This window comes from Manis pentadactyla, chromosome X (genome assembly GCF_030020395.1).
Source record: "Manis pentadactyla isolate mManPen7 chromosome X, mManPen7.hap1, whole genome shotgun sequence".
NCBI lineage: Eukaryota > Metazoa > Chordata > Mammalia > Pholidota > Manidae > Manis > Manis pentadactyla.
The window spans coordinates 69311333-69324414 of NC_080038.1; the positions used below are offsets into that span (position 1 = coordinate 69311333).

The following is a 13082-nucleotide window of genomic DNA, read 5'->3' on the forward strand; positions in this document are numbered from 1 at the left end:
TGGGGGGCCAGGACCAAGGGGGATTCAGTGCCCCCAGGCCATCCCTGTGGCCCTGCTCCTGTGTGTGCACTGGCTCCCAGGGATTAGCAGACCTTGTTAACTTTTCAAGAAGTAAAATCACTCAAACTGCAAAAAAAAACAAAAAAACAAAAAAAAAAACAACACATCATGACCAAGTGGGATTCCAGGGATGCAAGGATGGTACAATATTCGTAAATCAATCAATATCACACACCACATTAACAAAAAGGATAAAAGCCACATGATCATCTCAATAGATGCTGAAAAAGCATTTGACAAAACTGAACTTCCATTCATGATAAAAACTATTAAGAAAATGGGTACAGAAGGTACATACCTCAACATAAGAAAGGCCATATATGACAGGTCTACAGCTAACATCATACTTACTGGTGAAAACCTGAAAATTTTCCTCTAAGACTGGGAACAAGACAAGGATGCCCACTCTCATCATTTTTATTCACCACAGTACTGGAGGTCCTAGCCACAGCAATCAGACAACACAAAGAGATAAAAGGCACCCAAATTGGTAAGGAAGAAGTTAAACTGTCACTATTTGAAGATGACTTGATAATTATACTCAGAAAACTACAGAATCCACTAAAAACTATTACAACTAATAACTGGATTCAGCAAAGTTTCAGGATACAAAATTAGTATACAGAAATCTATTGCATTCCTCTATACTATAAACTTTCAGAAGGAGAAGTAAGATGAACAGTTACATTTATAATTGCATCCAAAAGAATAAAATACCTAGGAATAAACCTAACTAAGGAGATGAAAGACCTGTACTCTGAAAATTATCAGACACTCATGGGAGAAATTAAGACACAAGTAACTGGAAATCTATTCCATGCTAATGGACAGGAAGAATTAATATTGACAAAATGGCCATAATGCCTAAGGTAATTCACAGATTTAATGCAATCCCTATCAAAACACCAATGGCATTTTTCAATGAACTAGGCAAATAATCCTAAAATTTATATGGAATCACAAAAGATCCCTGAAGAGCCAAAGCGGTCTTGAGAAAGAAGAAATCTGGGGGTGTCATACATCCTGACTTCAAGCTCTACTACAAAGCTACAATAATCAAAAGTTTGTTACTGACACAAGAACAGACCCATAGATCAATGGAACAGAATAGGGAGCCCAAATATAAACCCACACATATACAGTCAATTGATATGTGGTAAAGGAGCCATCAATATAGAATGGGAAAAAGACAGCCTCTTCAATAACTGGTTTTGGGAAAACTGCACAGCTACATGCAAGACAATGAAACTGGATTATTTTCTAACTCCATACACAAAAGTAAACTCAAAATGGATCAAAGACCTGAATGTAAGACATGAAACCATTAAAGCCTTATAAAAAATATAGGCAAAAGTCTCTTGAACATAAGCGTGATCAATTTTTTCCTGTAAACATCTCCTCAGGCAAGGGAAACAAAATGAAAAATGAACAACTGGGACTATATCAAACTGAAAAGCTTCTGTACAGCAAAGGACACCATCAGCAGAACAAAAAGGCAACCTACACTATGGGAGAATATATTCCTAAACAATTCATCTGGTAAGAGGTCAACATCCAAAATATATCAGGAACTCTTTTATGATGGAACACTAAAAAAAAAAACCAAACAACCCAATTAAAAAATGGGCAGAGGACCGGAACATTTTTCCAAAGAAGAAATACAGATGGCCAACAGGCACATGAAAAGATGCTCCACATTGCTATCATTATGGAAAAGCAAATCAATACCACAATAGATACCACCTTATACCAGAATGATTAGTATCCAAGAGACAATAAGTGGATGTGGAGAAATGAGAACACTACTATGCTGTTGGTGGGAATGTAAATAGGTGCAACCTTTGTGGAAAGCAGTATGGAGCTTTCTTCAAAAACTAAAAATAGATTCCACTCCTAGGAACTTATCCCAAAGAAAACAAAATACCTGATTCAAAAAGATATATGCACCCCTATGTTTATCACCACACTATTTGCAGTAGCCCAGATATGGAAGCAGCCTAAGTGTCCATTAATAGATGAATGCATAAAGAAGATGTGGTATACATACACATGGAATACTATTCAGTCAGAAAGAAGAAGAAATCCTGCCATTTGCAACAATATGGATGGATCTAGAGGGTACTATGCTCAGTGAAATAAGGCAGGTGGAGAAAGACAAATGTGATTATGATTTCACTTATTTGTGTAGTATAAAAACAAAGCAAACAGAATGAACAAAACACCATTAGACTCACAGCCACTAGCAAGTGACTAGTGGTTACCATGGGGGAGAGATTGGGATGGGTAGGTGGCAAGGGCAAGGGTATAAAGGGGCACAAAAAAAATCATAATGTAAGTTGGCCATGGGGATAGTCGTATAGCATGGAGAACATAAGCAATGATTCCATAACATCCTTCCAAGTTGACAGATAGTAACCACACTAGAGTGGGTGAGGAGTTAAATAATATAGGTAACTTGTTGAACCACTGTGTTGTACATCTGTAACCAATATAAGATTGGATATCAATGATACTTCAGTGAAAAAGAAAAAGATACAGACATGTTTGTAACTCACCTTTATAAATAAGAGGTTTATCTTTATCTTCTGTCTTCTCTCTACTAGCCAACTCAAGAAAATCTTCAATCAAGTCCAGAGATATAAGAGACTGGCTGAAAACAAGGCTAAAAATCAAAGATTAGTGTTCATGGATTAGTAGATTCATGTAGCAGAGATATTACCTCTTGCCAAATTGCTCTACAAATTCAATACAATATTAATCAAACCCCAGTACGGATTTTTTGTAGAAATGAACTGATGATTCTAAAGTTTAATATGGGAATGCCAAGCACATAGAGTCACTGAAACAATTTCGAAGAGAAAAAGTTGGATACCTCACTAATAATTTCAACACTTATGAAGCTAGACTAATCAAAACTGTAGTTTTGATGAACAGACAAGCACAAATCAATGAAACAGACCATAGAGCCCAGATACAGAGCCATACAATCTACTTAACTGGATTCTGACAAAGGGTTAAAGGCAATTCAATGGCAAAAGGATAGTCTTTTCAACAATGGTCTTGGCAAAATTGGACACCATATGCAAAAAATAAACTAATTTCAGCTTGAACCTCATGCTTTATTCAAAAAACTCAAAATGGAGGGTAAATACAAATGTAAAACCACAGAAAGTTTAGAAGAACATAAGGAAGAAAATCTTCATAACTACGGGTTACACAAATAATTCTTAAACATGACATTATAAGTATGATCTATAAAAAACAACTGACTGACTGGACTTCATGAAAATTAAAAACTTTTTCCTCTGCAAAAGACACTGTTGATAGAATATGAGAAAAAAATATTCTTACTAAAAGTCTGAGTACTTTTACTCAGTGATCAGACCTTCTAAAACATTTTATCATTCCATTTCAAGTATGTCTGTAAATTCGTGATTCTCCATCCCAATAGTTTTCTAACTCCTTTTTAGCCATGAAAAGTATCTATTCACATAAAATCTTATGTGGTGTTAAAATAAATAATAAAAGCAAGGTGCTTTAGGCATGTTGGGAGAAGTTAAAGTGTCTCTGGTCCCTCACCCTCTGTTGTAGGACACCAACTTTCAAGGGTTCTGAGAAACAGTTTGGAAAACCACTGCTCTGATTTACCCCACTGATGAGAAGTGGAGATAATTATGCACTGAATATGAAAATATCTAAAAAGAGAATACAGGAGGGCTCATTCTCTCCCTTATACATGCAAACAAAGTAAGTCAGTATTCAAGGAACTTGACACCTATAGCAAGCATATCTTTGTTTTGTTTTGTTTTGATTCTGAAAGCTGTATTATAGGAAAGAGGTTTTTAACTCCAGAGGATTCTTCAACACTCAATGATATATGTTTTCAGACTTAGTAGAACTAAAAAGAACAATTCAAGCTATGAAACAGCTGTTAAGAGTTATTAACAACATACACACTGACTTTTAATATTGTATGCTTCGTGAACTCTGCACTATGGGAGTCTTTATCTCTCAGTTGGTACTACTACAATAGTGATAATTAAATGAATTACTACTGGTGCTCAGTGTAAATGACCAAAGGCTATGCCTTGGTCCCTCCTAGATTATCTTTCCCAGAATCAAAAATTTTATTGAATTGATTCTTTCTGCGTTTTTTGACGTTAGGTTTTTGACAGTTTCTGTGACTGCCAAACTAAATTTTTAGGAATACTAATTATTTAATTGGAATTAATCTGGAATTTCAGCCATTATCCTAGAAAAAGGTTGACTTGAGTCAGTAAGCATTAAGAACAGTTTTGGGAAACACTGAGCTCATCAAATCTACTATGAAAAAGTTAGTGTTATTAGAAATAAATGGCTATATACTGTTATTCTGTTAACCTTTTCTAGTTGTAGATAACATGAAAAACTACTGTCCTGATTGGTAATAATTTCCATACTTATAAACTATTATGGCTTTATTTTATTAGTGACCCATGTGAACATATAAAAGCAATATTTATCAGACTCTTACACATCAAAACCTGGGAATAAAGATTCAACCAAATTTAATATTTAATGATAGAAAACAGGTCAGAAGGACTTGGCTGAAACCAGTGGTATAACTGGAATTGGCTGTAACTAGCCTGAAATAGGAAAGTGGACTGTTAGCATCTCTTCCCACTTCTGACATCATGTTGGCAGCTTGAAATTGGCCATGGTGGGAGTATTTATAGCATGAAAATCAAGAAATGCTAAAATCAAGGCTTTTCTTTCTTGCTTGTTTGCTTTCTCTATTATTATTTATTTAATTTGGAGAGTAAGTTGTTAAACACCACTGGCTAAAATCACTAATATTCATTTATCTCTTATCCTAAAAAATATCAAATCTTTATTTGGGTCAAAAGATCAACTGCACAAACAGAGAATAGGGGAATCTGATTTAACAGTTCTTACAAAAAGAGTTATAGTTGACCACAAGTTCAATATGAACCAGTAATGTTATTTAGATGTTGGAAAACCTATCAGATTGCATGAATGGGAGCGCAGGGTCCAGAATAAACAAGAACCAGCCTCACTACAACTCTGTGTGAATAAGAACTCAGCTGGTGTGTTCTGTTTACTGCAATCCCATTTTGGGACATGTGCTGAAGAACCTGAACTATATTCAAGAGCATGTGGTCAGAACTGCAATTATGCCACACAAAGAATAGATCAATGAAGTAAAAATAAAAAGGTAAAAGTAACAAGAGATATAAATCCACCATTATTTGAACAGAAGATAATTGAAATAGTAGTAGTAATGTCTGCAACCTACTTTGAAAGGCATCATAAAAGATGTAAGAACAGATAGTAACAAAGAAAGTAAAATAAAATATAAAATATAGTATAGATTCTAAGTGACAAGTATATGAGTATTCACTGTAGAATTCTTTCCACTTTTTATTATTCTTGAAAATTTCCATAATGAAATGTTGGGCAAATAAAGAATAGTGGTAATCACAATTTTGGAAATGCATCATTTTATAGAATTAACATTGATTTAACACTTATCAGTTGGGCTTGTAATTAAAAACGATCATCCTAAGAATGTTTAAAAAAAAAAAAAAGCAGTAGGTATGTTCTATTTTAGACCAGAGGGCAAACAGCTATAGGCATAGAGTATAAACTAAAGATAAGGATACATTTTCTAACAATTTGAGGTGTTCTCTAAGATGGCAAATATTCTATCATATACAGGAGAGGCTAGGAGAACATCTATGATGAACATGTCAGAAGGGATTTCTGCACCAGTTAAGAAATTAAAAGACCAATAAAATCCCTCTAACATTTTTGAAATTCTTGTATGGTACCCAAATCAAAATTAATTTTAAACTACAAAAGTTGATAGCAGAAATAAGCATGAGCATGTCTAAAGCAGTATCTCCCTGCCCTTTCAGGAACCCTGAACTCAAACATTTACTTTCTATTTGACATCTCTCACGGATATCTAACAGGCCCCTCAAACTTAAGATAGCCAGAGCAGAACTCCTTACTACCTCTAATAGACTTAGTTCTCCCCTAATCTTCTCCATCTTATTAAATAACGCTGTAATCTACCAGCCACTTTGCTGGAAGCTTTGGAATTATCTTTGACTAATCACTCATTCTTACTGTCCTGCAATTAATCTACCTAGTCATGTTTCTACTCTAAAATATGTCTTTTATCTCTAGTACTACCTACCACTCCATTCCAAGCCAACATCATCTTTTCTCTGAAATACTTGTTTCTATATAAAGTGGCAATATACAACAAAAATAACTTTTAGTATTTACTAGGTGCCAGATACATGGTTAATAAAAAATAAAACAGTCCATGTCTTCAAACAACTCACTAGTCAGTGAAAAGGTGTATTAGTAGAGCAGAGGTATAATTAAAAGGTGGTTTGGAATATGGAACATATAACAAGATCTTCCCCTTTGCTGGAGTGAGAATTAACTAAGTTTGAAATTTTTTTAATATACAAGATTGTTTTATTTTTAGCTTTATATTATTTATTAAAGGCATCACAGATACTCTTTTTAGATATTTTATGATCAGATGTTGGGACGTTTTAACAACCTAAAGAATAAGTCTGGTTCAGAACTTTAAAACTATGTTTTTTGAATAGTAAGCTGAAGGACGAAATGGGGGTGGGGTGGCGATCCACGGGATGGAATGGGGTGCAAATGCCAGAAGTAACAAACAGGAAAAAACAAAGGAGAAATGATGAAGAGTATAGTCAGAGGTGAAATAAAGTCTGAGTGGTGTCCATTAGATTTGGGGGTCACTAAGTGACTTCAGAGGGGAAAATCTCAGTAAACTGTCAGGGTAGAAGTCACACTGCATGAACTAACATTCTGAAGATTGTGAAATATAGATATTAACTAGAGGATTGACTCAAGGAAATAGGCTTAAGGAGCAATAGCCAGAAGGGGAAAGCAGTACTGAAGAAATAACTAGAATGTACACTCAGAACTAGTGGTTTAGAAGGAAGATAGTTGTCTATGACAATACTAACCAAAGAAATTACATCTTTAGAAAGGAAGATTTAAAAATAAATTGCATGAGCAACAGAAAGGTTATCAAAAGGTTCATTTATATAATAAAAATAGGAAAGAACTTACACTTTATCCCCAATTTCCTCTGCCATTCGAAGAATTTCAAAGAGAAGTACCATTTTTCCAGAATGCTCTAAAATCTCAGCATCAGCATCTGTAACAAAACCTTTGTACCAGTCTGGAGCTGGGCTGCTTGGATTAGAAGAAGTAGCTTTACCTAAATAAAATAAATGAAATATAAATCAGTAAGCAAATATGAAAAGAAACTGAAAGACCCCAAGAGGGATTAAGAAAGAGACAGAAAGAGAAAAAAATATAGACCAACGCAGTGAGAAAGAGACTGATAGGGATTTGGGAGGGGGAAGTAAAATACACACACACACACACACACACACACACACACAGACACACACACGTGTCCATTTTCCCAGAGAGAAAAAAGACCACCCCAGGAAACATACAGCACTACACTGTGACATGTAGTGGGGTAGAGAGAACAAATCCACGCTGGGAGAGGAAGAGAAAGAGACAAAGACAGTCAGACAGATACACAGATACATACAAACATACATATATGCATAAAGAGGAAGAAAGATGGGGTGGTGGTAGCTATTCCAAGTGAGAGTGTAAGTGAGAGACAGACCCTAAGGAAGTACAAGTATGAGAAACAGCACGAAGGAAAGGGGACTCAGAAAGACAGAGACCATAAGAGACAGAGTCCCCTAAACTCTGAGAGAATATAACCCCAAAAACACACCCCAAGATAAAGGGATCAGGAAAGAAAGAGACCTAGAGACCCAAGGAGAGACAAAAGAGGAAAGGTGGAGAAGAGGAGGGGAGAGAGGGCAGACTGACTCAGAATCAACAAAGAAAAGTTTGGAGGGGCAGGAAACACTTCACTGCGCGATCAGATTTCTGGAAAACTCATACAAGGATTAATCCCAGAATCACTGTATCATGTTAAATCATTTTGTTATTTTCCCCACAAATTTTGACTTGAAGAGGTATTAAGAAAGTAACACAAAGTAATCCATTAAAGATCTAAACAGAGTTCAATTCAAAATAAGGAATACACATTTACCTGTCCTTGTACCATCCTCTATTGCTTTTTAATGAAAACTTCAAATTTTAAAAAATTTGCTCTAAAATGTTATGTATTCAGAACACTGTACAGAGTGAAAGCAGTGTTCCCACGTATCAGCCTCATCAAATTTTAACACTTGTTAAATTTGCTTTTGATGCAGCTAAAGGCCTAATATGTGACCCTCCTTAACCAATCCTATTCTTTTCTTTCCCTCCCTTCTTTCTCAGAGGTAACTAAAACCCTAAATTTGATATTCACTATTTTTGTGCTTTTATATTTTCACTATGTGTATATTGCCCTAAACTATACATTTTCTTCCATGTTTTAAAACTATATGTAAATTGTACCACAGTTTGTATTACTCTGACTGACTTTTTCATTCAATGCAGTTTTTCATTTTTCACTCAAAGTGAGACTTACTTAATTGTTCTGTCTTGTAGCAGTCCACTAGATGAAAATACCATCATTTATTCTCCTGTTCCTAGAAATTTATTTATTTCTAATTTTTGGCTCCTGCTAAATAAGTGCAATGAGTACTCAATGTTCTAATATTTTCTAGAATGTCTATCTCATCTAAGTTTAAAATTTTCTGGCATAAAGTTATGTTTATGGTTTAGAAAATATCACTTTAAACATACAGAGTCTTTATCAAATAGTTCTACTATCTGAGGATAATGAGAATCTAATCAAGCTGTTTTGTATGTTAACTTTCATCAGGTTAACTGCTAACTTACTTTGGTGCTAATTTTACTAAGGTTAATTTGTTTCCTTGGATATTCTATAATTTTTATTGTCATTTCACTCCCAGTATAGTTGTAATCACTGAGAATTGTGATTAGTTTGGGTTGAGGTCATACATTTTCAGTGATTCTGTATCTGCTGCCGCCAGGTGCTCCAGAGGATCACCAATGCAGAATTACTTCTGAGGTTAAGTATTTGACCTAGACAGTTTTAGATTATGTAACTCATGTAAATTCAGACCATAAACTACATGACAGAAAGCCCATGACTGTGATTCTGAGGAAAACTATTTTCTCCAACTCAGAGCTCAAGGTGAAGCAAATAAGATTCTTCTCATCTTCCCTGGACTGATGGGAAAATGTTTTTCTATCCTATTCTTCTATGGAGTATGTACCCTGTAAAAAGGTTCAGCTTGAATCTAGGTTAAAAGAACTCTCTATCTTAAAAAAGGGTCAAAGCAGAGGGGCTCAAGATGGCAGCATGAGTATGGCGGCAGAAATCTCCTCCCAAAACCATATACATTTTTTACAATACAACAAACACAACTATTCCTAAAAGAGAGACAAGAAGATACAGTACAATAGCCAGGCTACATCTACATCTGGAAGAACTCAGCAACTCGCTAAAAGGGTAAGATACAAAGCTGAGACACAGTGGAACGTGAGCACTCCCCCAACCCCAGCTCACTGGCGGGTGGAAAAAGAATCAGAGTGGGGAAGGAGCAGAAGCAAAGGACTACTAAATAACCAGCCCTAGTAATCTGAACCAGGAGCACACACACATTGCATGGTGTACTGGATATTAGAGAAATGGTAACCTAAAATCTGAGACAAAGACTGAGAAGAGGTTCCCACAGCCGGCTACCCAGGGAAAAAAGAAAAGCGGGCACTTTTTAAAAGTCTTAAAGGGAACAGAGCTTAACAACTGGACAAAATCATCCCAGCACACACAGCCCAGCAGGATGGGAATCTTAAGGAACTTCAGGAACCCTAAATCCCTGGGGGGTAACGTGGCCCCAAAGGCCCTCACGGGATAAGCAGCCAGCCATTCATTCTCCCCAGCCAGTGCTGCAAGCAAACCGGCAGACGGGTCACAGCTGGGGTGCAGCTGGAGAAAAGCCCCGCACAAACCACCCACACAGAGTCTTCTTCCAGCACGCAGCAAACTGGGATAGACCCAGAGGCTACTGCCTGCAAACAGCTGTCCAGCACAGAGGAAACCAAACAAAGTTCTAGAAGGCACGAAGCAACGCCATTCTCGCAGGAAAACACACCCGGAGAGGCAGCGACCCCTCACAGTGCCCTAGGTTATCCCAAGGGAATCCCCACCCAGGGCAGCTCAGGACATTATCACAGAGACTGCTCCCAGTGTGCGGGTAAACGGCACAGTCAGCAGAAGCCGGAGCAAGGTTAGGAAGCTATGAAGGGGAGCAGTTCTTGCAGGAAAACAACTGGCGAGTCTACAACTTGCGGAAGTTCTGTAGGCTTTCCCGAGGGCTGCCGCACCCATGGTAGCTAAAGAGATTATCCCAGAGTTTGTTCTATCAGCTGAAACACGTGACACCTCCCTACAACCACCTCTATCAGCATGAAAAGGTAGAAGAACCTGGCGAAGTCAAAAATCATTCAAACAACCAAAAAGTGAGGGCCTGGTGAGATAGACTTAAGCAATCTTCCAGAAAAAGAATTCAAAATAAAAGTCATAACCATGTGGATGGACCTGCAGAGAAATATGCAAGAGCTAAGGGATGAACTGGAGAGGGAGATAAGAGAAAGGAAACAATCAATAGAAGCACGTAAGAGCAGACTGGACGATGTGCAACAGACTGTTAAAGGAAAAGAAATCAGAGAGCACGAATACAGAGAAGCTGAGGCACAGAGAGATAAAAGGATCTCCAGGAATGAAAGAATATTAAGAGAACAATGTAACCAATCAAAAAGGAACAATATTTTCATTACAGGGGTACCAAAAGAAGGAGAGAGAGAAAAAGGGATAGAAAGTGTCTTTGAATAAATAATTGCTGAAAACATCCCGAAGCTGGGGAAGGAAATAGTCTCTTCAGACCATGGGAGCCCACAGATCTCCCAACACAAGGGACCCAAGGAGGACAACCACCAAGACATGCAATAATTAAAATGGGAAATATCAAAGACAAGGACAGAGTATTAAAGGCAGACAGAGAGAGAAAAAGATCACCTACAAAGGAAAACCCATCAGGCTATAATCAGACTTCTCAACTGAAACCATATAGGCCATAAGAGAAAGGCATGATATATTTAATGAAATAAAACAGAAGGGCATTGAACGAAGAATACTGTATCCAGCACAATTATGATTTAAATTTGAAGGAGGTATTAAACAATTTCCAGACAAGCAAAAGTTGAAGGAATGTGCCTCTGAAAAAACACCTCTACAGGATATTTAAAAAGGACTGCTTAAGATGAAAGCACTCCTATGGCTAAGTAGATGTCACCAGAGAAAATAAAATCACAGCAAAGAAAGCAGACCAACCAAATAATAACTAAAGACAAAAAATCAAATCAGCTAGACAAAAAATCAAATCAGCTAGCCAAAAAATCAAAGGAAAAATAAGAGTACAGAATAACACACCTAACATAAAAAGAAGGGAGGAGGAAGAATAAGAAGGGAGAAGAGTAAAGAAACAAGAAACTGTGTTTATAAAAGCTCATTAAGAGAGATAAATTAGATGGTCAGGTAGTAAAGAAGTTTACCTTGAACCTTTGGTAACCACGAATCCAAAGCCTGCAATGGCAATAAAGTACATATCTATCGATAATCACCACAAATGTAAATGGACTGAATGCACCAATCAAAAGACACAGAGTAATAGAATGGATAAAAAACCAAGACCCATCTATATGCTGCTTACAAGAGACTCACGTCAAACACAAAGATATACACAGACTAAAAGTCAAGGGATGGAAAAACATATTTCATGCAAACACAGGGAGAAAAAATTAAGTGTTGCAGGACTTCTATCAGACAAAATAGAAAATAAAACAAAGAAAGTAACAAGAGATAAAGAAGGATATTACGTGATGATAAAGCAGTCAGTCCAAGAAGAGAATATAATCATTATAAATATATATGCACCCAAAACAGGAGCACCTACATATGTGAAACAGATACTAACAGAATTAAACGAGGAAATAGAATGCAGTTAATTCATTTTAGGAGACTTCAACAAACCACTCACTCTAAAGGACAGATCCACCACGCAAAAAATAAGGACACAGAGGCACTGAAGAATACGCTAGAACAGATGGACCTAACAGACATCTACAGAACTCCATACCCAAAAGCAGCAGGATACACATCCTTCTAAACTGCACATGGAACATTTTAAGGAATAGATCACATACTAGGCCACAGGAAGAGCCTCAGCAAATTCAAAGAGTGAAATTCTACCAACCAACTTCTCAAATCACAAAGGTATAAAACTACAAAATGTACAAAGAAAATAAAAAGGCTCACAAACACATGGAGGCTTAACAACATGTTCCTAAATAATCAATAGTCCAATGATGAAATTAAAACAGAAATCAAGTAATAAAAGGAGAAAAATGACAACAGCACAAAGACCCAATGTCTGTGGGATGCAGCGAAGGCAATTCTATGAGAAACTTATATAGCAATCTAGGCCAATTTAAAGAAGGAGGAACAAACCCAAATGAATAGTCTAAAGTTACAATTACTGAAACTGGAAAAAGAAGAACAAAAGAGGCCCAAAGTCAGCAGAAGGAAGGACATAATAAAGATCACAGAAGAAATAAATAAAATTGAGAAGAATAAAACAATAGAAAAAAAAAATCAATGAAACCAAGAGCTGGTTCTTTGACAAAATAAACGAAACACATAAGCCCCTAGCCAGACGTATTAAGAGAAAAAGAGAATCTACACAAATAAACAGAATCAGAAATAAGAAAGGAAAAATCACAACGGAACCCACAGAAATAAAAGAATTCTTAGAGAATACTATGAAAATTTATAAGCTAAAAAGCTGGATAACCTGGAATAAATGGACAACTTCCTAGAAAAATACAACCTTCCAAGACTGACCAAGGAAAAGAAGAAAATATAAGCAGACTAATCATCAGCAACGAAATTGAATGAGTAA

General features: G+C 36.4%; 1 protein-coding gene across 7 annotated transcripts in view; it reads right to left on the minus strand.

Annotated features, from left to right (window-relative positions):
- Window positions 1–13082, minus strand: part of ATRX (ATRX chromatin remodeler) — a 323761-nt gene that overhangs the window by 102279 nt on the left and 208400 nt on the right. For 6 of the 7 annotated variants that reach the window (XM_036902729.2, XM_036902727.2, XM_036902726.2 and 3 more), the window contains 2 exons: window positions 7186–7336; window positions 2616–2722 (listed from right to left, as the gene is read on the minus strand). The exons of the other annotated variant lie outside the window; for it this stretch is intronic. In XM_036902729.2, the coding sequence (XP_036758624.2) occupies window positions 2616–2722; window positions 7186–7336 (258 nt within the window). The remainder of the gene's footprint in view (window positions 1–2615; window positions 2723–7185; window positions 7337–13082) is intronic. 7 annotated transcript variants of the gene reach the window in all.